Source organism: Thamnophis sirtalis, unplaced genomic scaffold (genome assembly GCF_051295495.1).
Source record: "Thamnophis sirtalis isolate CommonGarterSnake01/CBP01778 unplaced genomic scaffold, rThaSir2_p1.2 scaffold_4, whole genome shotgun sequence".
Taxonomy (NCBI): domain Eukaryota; kingdom Metazoa; phylum Chordata; class Lepidosauria; order Squamata; family Natricidae; genus Thamnophis; species Thamnophis sirtalis.
Genome location: NW_028261384.1, coordinates 83,666,955 through 83,684,889, shown reverse-complemented (window position 1 = coordinate 83,684,889; position 17,935 = coordinate 83,666,955). Strand labels below are relative to the sequence as shown.

The 17,935-nt window shown below is 40.3% G+C and overlaps 1 protein-coding gene across 11 annotated transcripts in view; it reads left to right on the top strand.

The window, feature by feature from the left end:
- The window catches only part of EPHA5 (EPH receptor A5), a 223,685-nt gene that overhangs the window by 141,938 nt on the left and 63,812 nt on the right, over window positions 1-17,935 (top strand). For 8 of the 11 annotated variants that reach the window (XM_014062024.2, XM_014062025.2, XM_087713222.1 and 5 more), the window contains exon 5: window positions 918-1,253. The exons of the other annotated variants lie outside the window; for them this stretch is intronic. In XM_014062024.2, coding sequence (XP_013917499.2) covers window positions 918-1,253 — 336 coding nt within the window. The remainder of the gene's footprint in view (window positions 1-917; window positions 1,254-17,935) is intronic. 11 annotated transcript variants of the gene reach the window in all.

Below are 17,935 nucleotides of genomic sequence, written 5' to 3'. Positions count from 1 at the left end.
TTATAATAATTCTAAAAGAGTAAGTAGAAAACCAGAAGTCTTCTTAAAAAGGAAGATATTTAGGAGAACAGAGGACAGGGTTATTTTTGTGTGGGGAAGGAAGTTTTGAATTTATGTGTTCATTGTTAAGGGATTTTCTTGCTTTGTAAGTTTAATATACATTGTTAAAATACACTTGTTCTAAAAGAATTGCTAGACTTGGAGTGTTGGGGGGGAGGGGGGATAAATAGTATGTGTTAGATTTCAATGCAATGCGATTTCACATGTATACTGTTTCTCTTTATTTTCACTGTAAAAATAGGACAAGCTGAATATATTGACATATAGTAGAAATACACCAAAGGGAGGAGTAGCGGGATAGAAGAAAGAGGGGTAGAGAGGGCGGGAGAGAGGATTGGAGGGAGGGTGAGAAGGAAGGAAGGGAGTGGACTGGGAGAGAGGAGTGGTAGAGGGGGAGGGGAAGTAGGGTAGAGGGGAATGATGGGGGGAAGATGGAAAGTTGGACGGGGGCGAAAGAAAGAGGTGTATGGAGGGTCGAAGAGGTATATTGGATTCCTATTTTGGGGGGTAGTGTTGCCAAGAGGAATTGCTGTGTTTATTGTTTAATGTTGTATGGCCCCGGTTATGTACAGTATATATATATGACTGTATGAAAATGGAAAATAAAAACACATTTTACAAAAAGAATTGCTAGACTGTTGGGAGGCTATTATCTTGCTTGGAAGTCTTGTCTTGATCTCTGAGAAGAGATGGGAAAGTGTTGGATGCTAATGCATTCCCAGATTGGGATCCAATGGCTCATAGCTCCAGTCCTGTCTGAAGATTTGATTTATAATTCTTTTATCTTTGAAAATATTAGCTAGGAACTTGGGATTTGAATCTGATTCTTACTTTATTTTTCTCACTTTACATACCAGGACCCCCCTCTGCACCTCGGAGTGCCATCTCAAATGTTAACGAGACTAGTGTCTTTCTGGAATGGATTCCTCCTGCTGATTCTGGTGGAAGGAAAGATGTGTCTTATTATATTGCATGCAAGAAGTGCAACTGGCACTCTGGGCTCTGTGAGGCATGTGGCAGTCATGTCAGGTACCTTCCACATCAAAACAACCTGAAAAACACCTCTGTGATGATGGTAGACCTGCTTTCTCACACAAATTATACCTTTGAAATTGAGGCAGTGAATGGTGTGTCCGGCCAGAATCCAGCAACACGGCACTTTGTTTCAGTCAATGTAACCACAAACCAGGCAGGTAAGTGCAAGTTCACACAGATAACTAGGCTCCTGAGAGGGCATAGGCTATAATTCTTTTCCAGGTTAGAAGGTGCATAAAAAGAAATAATAATTTGCTTGAAATAATAATTTGCTTTCAGTAAAGAGCATTTTGGTCACTTCTTCAACTTGGATTAAAGAACATGCATTACTAAACAACATAATAAAATTGTTTCTTCTCATGTTAATAATGAACCATGCAGGAGTTATACAAAATAGATCTTCACCATCAAATTCTCATAAAATATAAAAGATTCAATTGTTACTACTTGTAATAGAAGGATGGTGAAATATACATGTTTGCCAAGAGCCATTAATATAGCAGATAATCTCTTTACAACTAGTATTTGAAAGGAAAAACATTAAATATGTTTAGTTCTGTTAGTGTACTTCTTCCATAGAATATCACTATCAGTTATTGTCAAAATATAAAGGACATTAGTTTAAATTTGTTGTCATTTTATTTTTATTGTGGTTACTATTATAAGAAATGTGTTGTTTCTATTCTGTAGGTGAAAACATATATTCTGACAAGCAAAATATCTTTATGTGAGATAAGAAAACAGAAACCAAGCAGAGTGCCCCTAATAGGAAATGTTTGCATATGATGTAATAAAAGATATCTCACAGAGTCTTGTACAAACTACTAAAATGCATGCTTGCCTTTTCTTTGCTCTATAATTTTATACCATTGCACGTTTCTTGTAAAATATGATACTTGATGAGAAATATAATTGGAAAACAAAATAACAGATTTAGCATTTTCAAAACATAGTCATGAAATTGTTTTTCTTGGTTCAATCACATTTGAAGAAATCAATTTCAAATGAAGAGCATTTTGTTGAATAATATGCCATGAACAGAATCTGTAGTATCATCAATATCTTTTATTAAAGGTCATAAAAATCTGTAGTTAAATTTCATTCTATTTAATTGCCAGCATGTTCTTTGAATAAGCGATTGGACCTCAATAGTCAATATAACTATTGAGTAATTATAGAATTTCCCCTTGGTATGACAGTCATGAGAAAAATAAATGATACTTTCAAACCATTCAACAAATATTAAATCCTTTGATTTCCCCCCCCCCACCAGCCATTACTCAAGTTGTGACATGTAGTATGGGGGAGGGGGAAAGGTGGTTGTCTGTCTAGTTTTGTGTTATCTTTTTCATCACTGCTTTAAAACTTGTTCACAATTTTATTTTATCAAGGCTTAGCAGTGGCTGAAAGTAAACACAATGAAGAAATAGAATAGTGATGGAAATAAACCTAAGTAAATGCCTTGTATTCTCTTTTGTCTAGAATGTTGTACCATTACCCCGTGAGTTTCTTTGTTTTATACCAACTATCTTCAGAAAGATGGAAGGATGGCTAAAGCATGAACATTAAAAAAAAGTCATAGGCACACATAGCTTAACAATAAAACAAAATGACGTTTGTAGCGGCCAGGAGCTTACCTGGTACTTTGCCCAAGATCTGGGGAAAAAGCTAAATTTGCCAAGGTTTCTGGAACTACATTAGAGTGAGAAACATACAATCTCTGAGGAGTGTCAGGTCAGAAAAGTCACACTTCCTACATCTTAATAAAAGTCATTGTTTTATTGGGGGGATCTTGAGTACATATACTCTGTGTCAGATCTGCCCCAATCTGTTGCCTTAGGAAAGAAAGACCCTTGACTCCATTGGGGTGAAGCAAAAGGTTCTTTTATTAAAGATATGTTGGCTGCAGTAAGATCAGTCTAGATTTCAAACACTCAAAAGATACAAAAAGTTTCCCATCATCCCAACCTTCCCCCTCCCTGAGACCAATCTATCTTCATCCAGTCAGAACATGCTAAGATGTTTTGAGAACATTGAAATATTTTGAGGTAATTGACATTCTTTCTCAGGTGCCTGGCCTTGTATTCTAGTGCAAACTGCTGCTGAGCTTCTCTGGCCTTCATCATCTGCCATTCCCTCTTCCCTATTTCCCGTCACATACACACACAGCTTTATTGCCCATTTATCATACTTTCCCCTTTCTAGCCTTTGATGGCAGGATGCCTGTGAGGTATCAAGCTGCACCTAGCAGATCTGATATTCTGCTCCCCTTGATAGAGACATCAGTCCCACAGAGGGGAAAAAAGAGAAGAGGAAGAGAGACACAAAAATTCTCCAATTAGAAGACAGTACAATAAGGCTTATCTTATATAATGCTTATGGAATTTTTAAAGCAATCTGGAGGCCTTAATGTGTTAGGAATCAACCCATACAGTCTCTGAGGAAGGAAAATCTTACCAAGCTGCCAAGTACTGGTATTTGCCCAATGTCTACAGGAGTCCAAAAATCTCCGACTTCAAAGTATTGCTCTCCCTCAATCATAATGGGATCAGGAGGTGGTTGTGACAAAGGGTGTAGGGAATATGTGATCTCTGCTTTCAATATGCTGCAATGAAATACAGAGTGTATGCATCTGAGCCTTTTTGGTACAAGTTCTATAGTCGTTGGGTTAATAATCCTTTTTATGGGGAAAAGTCCAACATACTTTGATCCCAATTTTTTGGACGGTTATCTAGATTGTAAGAATTAGATTGATAGACAGACAGATAGACAATCCTTATGTCCCACTTTAAAGTTCCTAGGCTTCATGTGTTTTTTATTGGCTTGCTTCTTATTTGCTTCCCTAGCTTCATCCAAACTTTTCCTTATCACTGGTGAGATATTCTTAGTTGGGTGATACACTCTTTTAGTGGTGCAGTCGATGGAGTGGTCTGAGGCAATTTAGGGATAGTTACAAAATCCTGGCACTTGACTAGGTGCAGGTTTTTTACAAAGCTGAAGTATCCCAAAACCTTTGAATCATGGCTATTTTGTAGAACCATTAATCGTTGGCTCTGCAGGATGTACAATTTAGCTCCCCCCACCCCCCCGGCAAACTAAACCATCTTGCATTGTACATTCATCCTTGTGTCTTCCTCCAAATCTGCTTTAAGAGTATCTTTAGAGCCCCATCATGTACAAACACAGTTTTATTGCTCATTTATCCCACACACACATACTTTCTAGCCTTTACGGGCAGGATGCTTGTGAGGCATCATGCTGTGCCTGGCAGAGCTGACACTCTGACTGATCTTATTGCACATGCAGAAAAAATAGAAGATAGTAGATCCTTCAAATAACGTGGCCCTGTCTGATGATGAGCACTAAAAATGATGACCAGCACCTTAAATTGCACCTCGAAGCCCACCAATGCAAATTGCAACCAATGCTATTTGAAGAGCAGCAGTATTATATGGGTGTCTATTGCTTTTGAATATAATATTATATATTTACAGAGTTCTCTGTTATAAAATGCTGGAATTCAAAACTACTTTGTTTATAATGTTTACTATAATCTGAAAGGACCTATTCAAACTATCTTTCTGGAGAAACATTTTCCCCTGTTAATGGTCTTGGAAGTGATCCAGCTTTATTCTGTTCTTTGTCAAAGGATTAAGATTGGGGGGGGGGTAGGGCGGCGGGGAACCACCCTGCCTCATATTGTAATGCTTGAAGAACTTTGAAACAAGGAATGGTTTGAAAACGTTAGTAAAATGACATATTACATGTGTCAAAATGTAAACAGTACTTTGTATTATATCAAAGCTGTTCCATTAATAGATTTATATACTACCTTTCTAAGCAAGTTCTTTCTGGAATTCATGGATAGCATCTATCCTCAGTCATAACTAATTCAATTGAAATACTGGGCCCTAACTAAGAAAATGAAATTCAGTGGTGAGAAAAGTAAGATTCTACTTTTAGGCAAGAAAAAACAAATGCATACATATAAAATCAGTGGTACCTGGCTCAATAGTAATAACTGCAAGATGGTGGACAGTCACTTACATAGGAGCCAGCAGTGTGCTACACCTGGCAAAAAAACTAGCATATTCCTAGACAGCATTAGTAGACGGATAGAATCAAGATTACATAAAATGTTAATGCTATGTTGTAATGTCTTGTAAGACAACATTTGGAATATTGCATTCAGTTTTGGTCACCACAATATAAAAAAATATATTATGTTGAGATTCTCGAAAGAGTGCAGAGAAGAACAACAAAGGTGATTAGGGGATTGGAGGCACATAAAACACATGAAAAATAGTGGCAGGAATTGGGTATGTCTAGTTTAATGAAAAGAAGGACTAGGATTGATAGCAGTGTTTCATTATCTTAAGGGGCTGCCATAAAGAAGATGGGGTCAACTTATTTTTCAAAGCTGAAGGCAGGACATGAAGCAATGGATGGAAATTAATAAAGGAGAGAAGTAACCTAGAACTAAGGAGAAATTTCCTAATAGTGAGAATAAATAAATGGAACGGCTTGCCTCCAGAAGCGGGTGCTCCAACAGTGGAGGTTTTTAAGAAGAGATTGGACTGCCATTTGTTTGAATGAGTAATAACGAACCTTTTCAGCACCGAGTGCCCAAACTGTCATGTGCGTGCCAGCCATCTGGTCTTTGGGTTTCCGGCACCCACATGTGCGTCGGTCAACTGGTCTTTGCACGCAGTGCAAATGGTTACTAAATCTGCATTTCTGCAATTTGATATAAGCAAAAATTGGTGTCTTGCACCTTAAATCATGTGTTTTGTCTTCTAAATCCTTATTCTTATTAGGAGGGAAAGATGACTCAATCTCATTCCTGCCCATACCTCTGATTTCTAAAATTTCAGTGCACATGCATTATCATCATCGTCACCATCATTTTAGCCATTGTCCATCCACTGCAGGATAAAGGCTCCTTCCACATGTTTCCAACCTATACAGTTCTGAGCTTTCTTTTGCCCATTGGGGCACAATACTTGCTGATGTTTTGAGTCTCTTTCATGGATGCTTTTTATTAAGTGGGATCCATTCTATAACTGCTTTGATCCATCTGCCATCAGTTCTGCTTGTTTGTGCCAGCCCATTTCTATTTCAATTATTTCACTCTCTTGATGATATTGTATACTTTTGTTTATTCTCCAATCCATGTACAGGCCTTTCTATCTTGTCTTGTAATGCCAAAAATGTATCTTTCCATGGCTCTTTGTGCCATTCATAATTTTTGTATTGATTGTGAGGTTAGTTTCCATGTTTCACTAGCATATGTTAAAGCAGGTAACTCTGATCAAAAACTTTCTCTTCAGGCATTGGGGGAGCTTGTTTTTAAAAATTATGCTTAGCCAAACACATTTAACACACTTTTCAATTTTCTTTATTGTATCACCTTCCATTGAGATCTGTTGCCAACGTATATGTAGTGGTCTACTATATCTAGTTCTTCTCCAGATATATATTTTTTTCCTTTGGTGAATTTATTAAACATAACCTGGCTCTTTTTCAGGTTTATTTTTAAGCCAAATGGTTCTCCTGCTTCGTGCAGTTCTTGTATGTATCTTTGTAGCTCTTCTGGAACTTGTGAGAAGAGAACAATACCATGCAAATCCAAAGTAAATTAAATAGACACCATTGATTTTGCCCAGTGTAGTTTGCAAAATACTTCTTCAAGGCAGACTGAGAAAAGAATAAGTGATATTGTATCACCTGGTCATGCACTATGCACTATACACATTGTCTGTATTATTTCTAGTCTGTCTTTGCATTCAGAAGAGTTAGTATTAAAAACATGAGATCCTTAGGATGCTGATCTCTGCAAGGAACCTTTATTCTATCTATCTATGGAATTGGATGCCCATGGTAATATCCATCATTCAGTACTGGTCATATCTCAAGAAGACACTAAGCCTGTCATACTTAGTGGAGAAAGGAAGGAGAAAGAAGTGGTCTAATTCCCCAGTGAAGATAAATTCTGGCTTTTTTGTGGCCACATGTAAAGGATGTGCAGTGTCAACATTAATTTTACTGCACTTTCTCAGTAAATGTCTACATAATGACATTGGTAAAATAGAGTGCTGCAGCTATCCCTATTCATAAGGAAGAGTAGGAGGAGCAGTAGGTGGAGGAAGAATGCATACTATTTTCAGTGACAGCTGCCCTTGTATGGAACTCATAGTGATTCTCACTTCAAAAGATTTTGTGCTACTTACTTCTCTTAGGATAAAAAATAATATAAAATCCTTAGCTAGTTATTCCAATCTAAGCAATGAATTGCAAGCAAAATTATGCAATAGACTCCAGTGTTTTATTTGGAAAAGGAATGCTATGTCTTCATTTCAAGTTATCCCTCCAAATGAATTTAAAACATGAACTCCCACTTTCTGCACTTGAAATTACAGGCATATGTTTTACTAGCAGGTTTTGGCTGCTATGGAAATAATCTGCTCAGAACATAATGGATTGGAGGCATGTAGACTTCTTGTGATCTCTCACAAAAGCTTTCTTTTATTGCTTTTTGGTTCTGAAAATGAGTGAATAAGAGGGAAAAAGAGATATTATAGCAATATAAGTAAAACATGGAAATGCATTTTTCCTCCCTTTCTTTTCATGCTCTGCAGTGCCCAAAAGCTAACATAAAAGCCCGTTGGCACATCATCCTGGCAGTTGAATTTATCCTGGCACTTTGCCTTTAACATTTTGAATGTTATTTTTACTATTGGTTCATTAAGCTATTTGGACAATTTTTGTTTATTAATGAGCATGTATGTCCCATTGTATACTATACAAAATCAAGGTGGGGTTATTTTGAGTTTCTTTCTCATGCTTCCCTCTTGTCAGGACTCTATAATCTCTTTTGCAGATACTTCCTGAACAGCTCACAGCTTGCTCATTTTTTCCCTGTATCCAGGGTCAGTTCTAAATCCTTTAAAACCACAGACATCTGAAAACCATTAACCTGATAGGCCTTTGAACTCCTCTTTATGATTTTATAGAATTACCTCTGCTAAAATGTAATACATATATTCTTTGCAGTTTTTAGCTGATATGCAGCCTCATTGTGTTGGGAAAAGATACATTGTTGTTTTTATTCAGGCATTTGTGTACAAAGAAAAATATACCAAGCAAAAACCACAGACTGTGTAGTACTTGTTTCTTTACGGTAATATATATTCTAAGGAATTTTACATAACTTTTCCTACAATCTTAAAGCTATAATAGTAAGCATTTCAATAATTTCAGAAGGAGAGGTTTCCAAAACACAAGCAAAAAAACAAAGATGCCTGAAGGTAATATAACGCAATCTTGCAAGATGCAGTATAAAATTAATTAATGTTCAGTAATGTTAATTGCACTTTAGCTGAGTTAAGACTAAAGTTACATATTACAAAATTGTCCAAATGGTTTTGTTTTTGCAGTTATTTAGATCTGATACGTTTATTGAACTTAAATAAAAAATTATGCTTTATATCATAAACTGCTTTTATTGAAAGGCTCTTTTTAAATGGTTAGTTGTATGACAGTAGAGGAAAGTGAAGCTTGTATGAGATAATGAAACTAATTATGGGATTCTAAGTACCCTAATTGGTATTCAGATTCCTCCATTATAGGCAAAGTTGATCTGAATAGTTGGCACTATCTATTTTATCCTCCACATTTTGTTGTTCTCTACAAATTGCAGTACAAACATGATGGTAAGGAAATAGAATGAGCTGGCATGGGACAGCTGACACATCAATCTTAGGAACTAATATAGCTAATCCCTCAGGTTTGAACGTTCATTTAGCGAATTTTCACAAGAATAAATTTATTCAGAAAGGGTACTTACGTTAGAAATTCAAAACTGTGATAAAAAAGAAGCCTTTGTAGCCATGTGACTTGGATTCAGTCACTACTGCAGACTAACTCTTTGACTTGTCTGTGGTAGGATTCTTTTTTATTTTGGTCCCTGGTCACATGGTCAAACAAGATCCGGTGATTTTTGCAGCTGGGTATGGCACCACATTTTTTTGTTTCTTTGTTTGTTTTGCTGTTGTGTGGGCTTGAGAATTTGTGCTAGAATTGAATGCTAGAAGTGTAAAATTCTGTAAGTACAGTAAAATACTGTAAGTCTTTTAAAATATTCTTTTTTGTTATTCTATGGTACTGTTTATTTGTAAGCACTTTAGGAACTGTTCTGCTTTTTATAGTACTGTACATTGCAAACTATTATGTTTGTAAGTACAGTATTTTGTAAAGATAAAGTTTGCTTGCATTTGCCTTGAAATCTAGACAGCATCTACAAGAAGCATTCTATAATCTTGTGTTTCCTTGCTTTTATTTTGGAAATTAGTGTATGTTACGTACGGACATATGTCATTGAATTTGCATGCTCACCATGGATTGGTCGCCCAAGCTGCAGGAAGTTGAAACCGCTGTCATTGGCCGGTGGGTCTGCTGGAGCTCCTTAAAGGGCAAGCTCCAGCTACCCAGCCGGCAGAGCTTGTTACCTTGCCTTACTAATAAAAAAGTGCTGAACTTCACTCGCGCCTCTCACCTGCTACTTGCGCCGATCTAACACTGGCATCGAAGGACAAAGGGATCTGAGAACTCCTCATCGCAAGCACAGCCATCTTGCACCAAGGACAAAGAACCCTGAAACCACCAGCACAAGATGGCATTGCAGGCATCCCCAGCACCAGCAATTTTTGACCCGCAAACGAAGGACTGGTACACATATATGGTACGATTCAGAATGTTCCTGGAAACCAACAACTACCAGGACTGGCCGGACAACAGAAAGCGAACGTTGTACCTAATGTACTGTGGCAACAAGATCTAAAAGATGACACAGACCCTGATTGCCCCAGCAGATTTGGAATCTGTCTCATGGATGACCCTACAACAAGCTCTAGAGGATCACTATGTGCCATCCACTGCTCTCATGGTTAGCCATAACAAATTCTACCACCAGTGCCAACGGGAGGGAGTGACAGTAAATGATTTTGTTGCCAGCTTCAGGGAAATGGCCACCAGGTGCGAATTCATAAACCCAGAAGAAATGATGAAAGACTGGTTCATCTTGGACATGAGAGACCTCTCTTTGCCAAACTGGAGCTAGCCCAAGAATACCAGCAGTTGCCAGTGGATGAAGCCACCACTGAAGCACAAACCATAGTGACTCATAAGGTGGGCATTCAAATGTACCAGGCTGCAGTTTGGGGTCAGTGTAGCCCCAGGACTTTTTCAATCGCTAATGGAGCGGCTACTGCAAGGAATCCTGGGGGTAGTGCCATACTTTGATGACGTATTCATCTCGGGGGACTCCATAGAGCAGTTGATGGAGTGTGTATGCGAGACATTAGGGAGGTTCTTCTAAAAGGACTTAAAGCTAACAGACAAATGCAAGATCAGCATAAGGCAGATAGAATTCCTAGGCTACCTGATAGATGGGTTGGGCATTCACCCCACCAACAGCAAGCCACCCCACCAACAGAAAGCCATTAAGAACGCTCCCACCCCAAAAAACAAGACAGAGCTGCAAGTCTTCTTAAGACTGTTCAACTTTTATAGTATTTTTTTTACAACAGAAGGCTACCATTGCTGAACCGCTTCACAAGCTCCTGGGGAACACGACGCCGTGGACCTGGGGGCAGAAGGAAGACCGGGCCTTCACAGAAGTAAAAGAACTTCTCTCCTCCGACAGCATCCTCATCCAATTCAACCACACACTGCCTGTCCTGATAACCTGCGATGCTTCCCCCTTCGGAGTTGGAGCTGTACTCAGCCACCGCCTGTCAGATGGATCGGAAGCCCCAGTAGCCTACTACTTCAAGACCTTGTCACCAGCCGAGCACAGCTATAGCCAGATCGATAAGGAAGCTATGGTTGCGGTGGCAGGAATCAAGCGGTTCCACAAGTATGGGTATGGAAGGCGGTTCGAGCTCATCACCAACTATAAGCCCCTACTGGGAGTCCTTGCCAATGACCAATAGACCCTCCATACATATCCCCAAGGATGACCAGATGAACGATCTTCCTCACAGAATACGACTACAAGCTGGTCCACTGGCCAGGGAAAGACATCAGCCACACAGATGCCCTCAGCCCCTGCCCAGTGCCGGAACTTGTGGAAGACCCCACTCCCACCGCCCAAATACTGCTGATCGACATTGACCCAGCCAGCCTGGTTACTGCCAGAGACATTGCCAAGCACACCCAGAAAGACCAGAAGCTGCAAAATTCTGAACTGGGTATTGAGGGGGTGGCCACAGGAGAAGCTGGGTGAAGAGTTCCAGAGCTACCAAGTTGTAAGCAAATCAAACTGTCTACTATTGAGGGCTGCTTGCTGTGGGGAGAGAGGGTCATCATACCATAAAAGCTACAGAGGTGAGTCATGGACGCTCTGCACATGGGACACCCGGGAATAGTGAGGATGAAGGCACTAGCCCTGAACTACATTTGTTGGGCCAATATGGACAAGGACATTACCGCGTGAGTGGTCGCTTGCAGATCTTGCCAGGAAACCCAACCAGACCCACCACAGGCACCCACTCAAGAATGGGAGGCAGCCAAGGGCCCATGGTCAAACATACATATGGATTTCACGGGGCCAGTGGAGAGGCAGACATTACTGATCATTGTGGAGACCTACTCCAAATGGCTGGAGGTTGTCATCATGCCAACCACCATGACAGAAGCCACCATCCGAGTCCTCCGATGACTCTTCGTCACCCATGGCCTATCAGACATCCTGGTGTCCAACAACGGCTCGAAACTGACAGCCAAGATCTGGAAACGTTCCTCACAGAACAAGGGATCCAGCATGTACTCATCGCACCATTCAACCCAGCTAGCAACGGGCAGGCCGAGTGGATGGTGAGATTAACCAAGTAAACCCTCACCCAGATGGGACCCAGCAACTGGCAGGAGAAGGTCGACCAGTTCCTCCTTGCCCAACACATCACACCCCACTCAACCACCGCCAAAAGCCCAGCCGAACTGTTGATGGGAAGAAGACTGAGGTCCCGGCTCAACCGGTAGCACCCAGTTTACCTCCCAGAAACCCCCCTGGACTCAGCTCTGTCAACCTGAGCATTCAACATAAATGACCGAGTGTTCACCCACAACTATGCTGGGTATCCGACCTGGCTGGCAGGACAAGTCGTGGCCATCACCGGGCCAAAGTCATACTGAGTGGAGCTAGAGGACGGAAGGACCTGGAGAAGACACATAGACCAGCTCCGACACTGCCTGGGGGACACCGAACTAAGAAACCAGGGCGATTGGGCCACATCCGCCAGCTTGGAACAATCCCCTGAACAACCAAGGTCTCTGCCATGAGGAGCATGTTCAACTGCTGGCCGAGAAACAGACGAGTGCGAGCCAGCCCGACCAAGCGAGCACCAAAGTGAGCTGCCATCCAACCCAAGCCACAACCACTTATCTGGGGTCGAAGACATCCAGCAGAGAGATGGGAGTCCTGGGAGCCGAAGGAGCAACAGGCTCAACTGCATCAGCAACTCGCAGGCCGAGGAGTTCCAGAAGGTTCCCTCCCAGGCAGCCAGAGGAGCAACAGGCTCAACTGCATCAGCCGAGATCCCAGGAACAAGTGAGCTGCATAGGGGGGAAGAGGTGTTACATACTGTTCTGACCCCACTCCTTGCTTGTTCACAAACAACAGCCAGACAGAACTTCAAAGGAAATATCTTTATCAGTCCCGGCTCAAGCTGGCTGCGAGCCCAAAATAAACATAGATAAAGTCTCTGGCAAAAAGTTACACAGCAAATGCAAAAACAAAACTCTTACAGCAAACCAGGTTTACAGAAAGCAAATCACTTATCCAAGTGCCTCTTTGAATCACGAACACGAATTCGAACAGTTACGGAACTGAACTCACAAACAAACAAACGACATTGACTTCTGCAACTAAGGCGTGGCACCATCAGTCTTTTATCCACAGGAGGAGAGCCTTAACGAGCCCCAGCTGCTTGTTATCTTCTCCCGGGAGCATCCTGAAACCACTCACTGATAGCAGCTCCAAAGGCTCCTACCCAGCCACAATACATATGGATATACATTATTGAATTTGCATGCTCACCGCGGATTGGTCGCCCAAGCCGCAGGAAGTTTAAACCGCTGTTATTGACCGGCGGGTCTGCCGGACCTCCTTAAAGGGCGAGCTCCGGCAGCCCAGCCAGCAGAGCGTTTTACCTTGCCTTACTAATAAAAAAGTGCTGAAGTTCACTTGCACCTCTCGTCTGCTACTTTGCGCCGATCTAACACTGTATATTACTGTAGTTTGTAGGTTTTAAATTTTAATTTTAGCAGTTCCAGAAGTTGTTGGTGCCGCGTCACTAGAAGCTTTTAAGAAGAGACTGGATAGGCATTTATCAGAAATACTATCTTGTGAGAGCAGTGGGTTAGACTAGATTACCTCCAAGTCCCTTCCATCTCTGTTACTGTTTGCAAACTGAGAGTTCTGTAAATCCCTTCCCCATTTCCCTCTGTGCCTGGTTGGAGACTAATTAGTGGCAAATGATTTTTTTTTTAAAGCAACTGCAATAGGAGAGTTCTGTAAATTACTGCCCAACCCCCCCCCCCCCCGCCTCTGGGCAGCTGTCTAAAGAAGCTTGAGTTGACCAGCAGCAAATGGGTTTTTTTAAAAAAGCAACTGCAATTGGAGAGCTCTGCGAGCCTTAGCAGAAGACTGAACCAGAAACAGCTGATAGGCGGCCACAGGAAAACCCCTCAGTTCAGTTAAGGAGGGCAGCAATCAATTAATGAATAAGAAGAAATAGTAAGTCATATCTTCATTCATTTAACAAGACATTCATTTAACAAGGGCAGCAATCAATTAATCAATTAATTTATGAATTTGATTTTTAAAATTTGTAAAATTAAGTCTGACTCATTTGATGATGGGCAAGCTCCATTAGATTCATACCTTGAGGACTACCTGTATATCACTTCTGAGAGTTTGCTTGTTTGTCCCCACTCTCCTTCTAATGGCTCAAATCATAGGGTAATGTGTATTTATTGTATAATGGACTTGATGAAAATACTTTCTATAATATTTAAAAGTATCAAAATTTCCAGATTATAAATGCATTGTTTATATTGCTTACATGTTCTGTATGTCAACATTACTCATATATAAGAGACATCAGAAATAAGAAAGCACAGAAAATTATTTACAACATTGATATCCATTTTTGCATGCCTTGTCTTCATCACAAGACATCCGATGCTTGAGTTGCACATTAATCCCCACTCCAGATGGTAGGATGTCTGTTACCAATGAATTATGGATCAGATGAATACTTTATAGTTTTATTTATAATTACCTGTTGTTAATTGGTTTCTGTTCGTTGGTTACCAAGATTTAAACAATGCTTAGTAATCTAGAGAAATATAGTATGTATACCCATTAAAGGAAGAACTTGAATTGATAATAAAAAGTTATTCTGCTCCTTTTGGACTTCAATTATGCATATGTATTTCAGCATATACCATGTTTTCCCCCAAAAAAGACGGGGTTTTCTTTTGACCCCCGAAATAACTACTTGGCCTTATTTTCGTGGAGATCTTATTATTTTTGAGGTGCAGGAGGCAGCAAGCGTGGTCACCTCATGGCTGTTGCTATGTTGCAATATTTTCAGGGAAGGTTTATTTTTTGGGGAGAGCTTATTTTAGCATATGTGATCAAAAGCCGGATTTGACTTATTATCCGGGGAGATCTTATTTTCAGGAAAACAGATTATGTATTTATGTGTTGATAAAGGTATGTTATATCTTTGAAGTTTAAACAATCTACTGGTTATCTTACGCTGATTCTTGTTGATATATTTTCAGATAGCCAATTAATAAACCCATTCATAAATGTATTTTTAAAAAGTTAAAATAGTCTTCACTTTTTCTATCTCTTCCTGTAACTAATTCCAAATGTACTGAAAAATGCTATATACTGTATATATGTATATTACATCATTGTGGGAAAAGAGAGAAACATTGGCATTAGGAAATCAACAATAGAAAGTCATATCTGCTTTAATCATCTTCTCTTGAATTTGTGAAATTAAAATTAATATCACTTTATTATTTATTAATAACCCCATCCCATTCATTAATCCCATCCTGTTAGAGGCATTGTTTAAAGTGCTTCCAAGTTCAAAGGATTAGCTGGCGACATCACCATACCTGTGTGATTCTTTCATATCCCTGTCAAGGAGCTGGAGTGAATGACAGGAGCTCAACCCTGCTATGCAGCATCACTCGGATCTCGAACGTAGGCTTGCTAACTTCTGACTAGAGACCTAATGACATGAACCACTGTGTTCCTTAATTATTATTAATTACTGGTTATTATATGATAACAATAATAACTAGAATAAATAATGATATACTAGACAATAATGACCAGAATAAATCTAGTTTGTAGATTAGTTCTTAATTTGGATTGTTTTTCTTTTATAGTGTTTTATTTCTGTTGCTGCAATATTAATATGTTTTGGTCAGCAATCTTTCAAAAATAGATTCTTAAATCATGATCTGTACACAGTCAAAGCTGTACAAGTTATTTTTCATAGATTTTAATTAAAAATTATACTACAACTGTGGAGATTTAAGAGGGTTCTCATAATAGCAATGTTGCGAAGAATATTCAAATGAGAATGAGTGAGAAAAATTGCTCGGAACTCCACTATCTGTAGAGAGAGATTTGAACCTTCACTTTATAGTCCCTGGCTGACAACTTCACTTTTATATCCTTTTGTTTTACTAATAAAAAAGAAGCAAAACCTTCTGTATTTAGATTAGTACTTGACCCAGCTAATAAAGGCTTTTTCCTGAACTATCCAAATCAAATTGAATGTGGATGTTGCCACTATTTGAGTAAGGTCAGTTTTTATTAGCCCTACTCCAATGCTGATGGTAGAACTAGCATAAATAGAACTGAATGTCTGTCACAGTGAAGAGGGGAATTAATTTATTAGCCAAAGCATCGGGGGATGGGACAAGAAGCAATGGATGGAACACATCAGAGGATGATCCAACCTGTAACTAATAAGAAATTTTCTGATAGAATAATTAATCAATAGAACAATTTGCCTTCTGACGTTGTGAGTGTTCCATCGCTGAAGATTTTTAAGAAAAGATTGCACAATCATTTATTCAGGATGGAGCAATGACTTCTGCACTGGGCAGGGAGTTGGATTACAAAATCTACAAGGTGTCTCTTCCAGTCTTATGATTCTATGATTCTGTGAATATTGACTTCTGTAAACATTTCTTAAGAATACCATGAAAGTGTGCCACCCATAGATAAGCCATACCTCAAAAGTTTAACATGTTTTTCAATATATTCTAATGAATTTTAGGACTTCACATTTTGTATCAATAAATATTGTTTTCCAGAACCAGATTCCATTTTAAACCTTTGCAACTGACTTATCTGCAAGTGGCACATTTTTCATAGTATTTTGGTTAAAAATTTGTGGGTCAGCTTATCTGCGATTGTATATGAGTACTTCAGAAAAATCTGTATATTTCTTGATAAACCCATCCACGGATAAGTCAAACACAATTTTGGAAGTACACAGTATTTTGGAAGTTAAAATTCTCAATTGATTCATTGCTACAACACATATGGTTCTTAAGCAATTTTGAAATATTGAGGTTGGCCATTCTGTAGCTATGGTGAAATATTGTCTAATGAGTTATGATTTGCCTCTCTTCTAGTTATTCTCCCTTTAGACTGAGTTTTTTTAATTATGAAAATCTATTCCACAAATGACTCATTCGTGTTTTAAAACTGTCTACCTGCCCTGGCTATCCACAGCTTATAAGGGTAGCATTTCTGAAAAAGTTGTCTAGAAGACTGACTCCTTCCTAGCAATCTAAAGTTAGATTTCAAACCAGTATATAGTATATGTCATCAATACAATTATACGCTACAGTAGCTGATTGAGTTCCAGTCGTATGCAGCAGATTCAAGGTCAGTGATGGCGAACCTATGACACGCGTGTCAGTGCTGACACGCGTAGCCATTTCGGGTGACACGCACATGCTCCCCAAACTTGTTTCAGTGGCAGCTCTCAGCCTGGGCGGCAGCGTCACGCAGGCTGTGGAAGGAGGAGGAGGAGGAGGAGGGAACCAACCAAAGAGAGGCTTTTACCGGGTCTGCGCCCCACAGCCAGGATCGTCCTTGTGCCTCAAGCCGCGTTTCTTCCTGCAAAGCCATTCGGGCAACCCGAGAGTTCCGCTTGACGCCAGAAGGGCTTTGCAGGAAGAAACGCGGCTTGAGGCGCCAGGACGGTCCTGGCTGTGGGGCGCAGACTCGGTAAAATCTCTCTTTGGTTCCCTCCTCCTCCCCCTCCTTCCACAGCCTTTGTGACGCTGCCGCCCAGGCTGAGAGCTGCCGCTGCCGCTGCTGCACAACTGAGGGAGGGAGAGGGAAAGCAGAGGTAGCCTCAAATTCCACCGTTGGGACAGGGGAAAGGGCTTGTCCCTCAAGAGTGGGGGGGATAGAGGTGGGAAGAAGGGGCCCGGCCTGTCCCCAGCGCCCCCCACAGACGGATTACGGATCGAACGCTTCTCTCTCTGCAGCCTTTTTCTGCAAGTCCCAGCTACTCAGCGGGGCGTCATCATTTCCGGGGGGTTGCAGTTTTCCAGCTCAGATATCAGGATCCGCCAGGATTAAGTGGGAGAAAACGCCGCTGGCCGAGCGGAACAAACACATCCAAAGGTTAATCTTATTTTACGAAAACACAACTTCCAAAAGTCGATCGTGGCCTCCGTCAAGAAGCTCTTCCCCCACCCCCCACCCATTCTGGGGTCTTGGTGT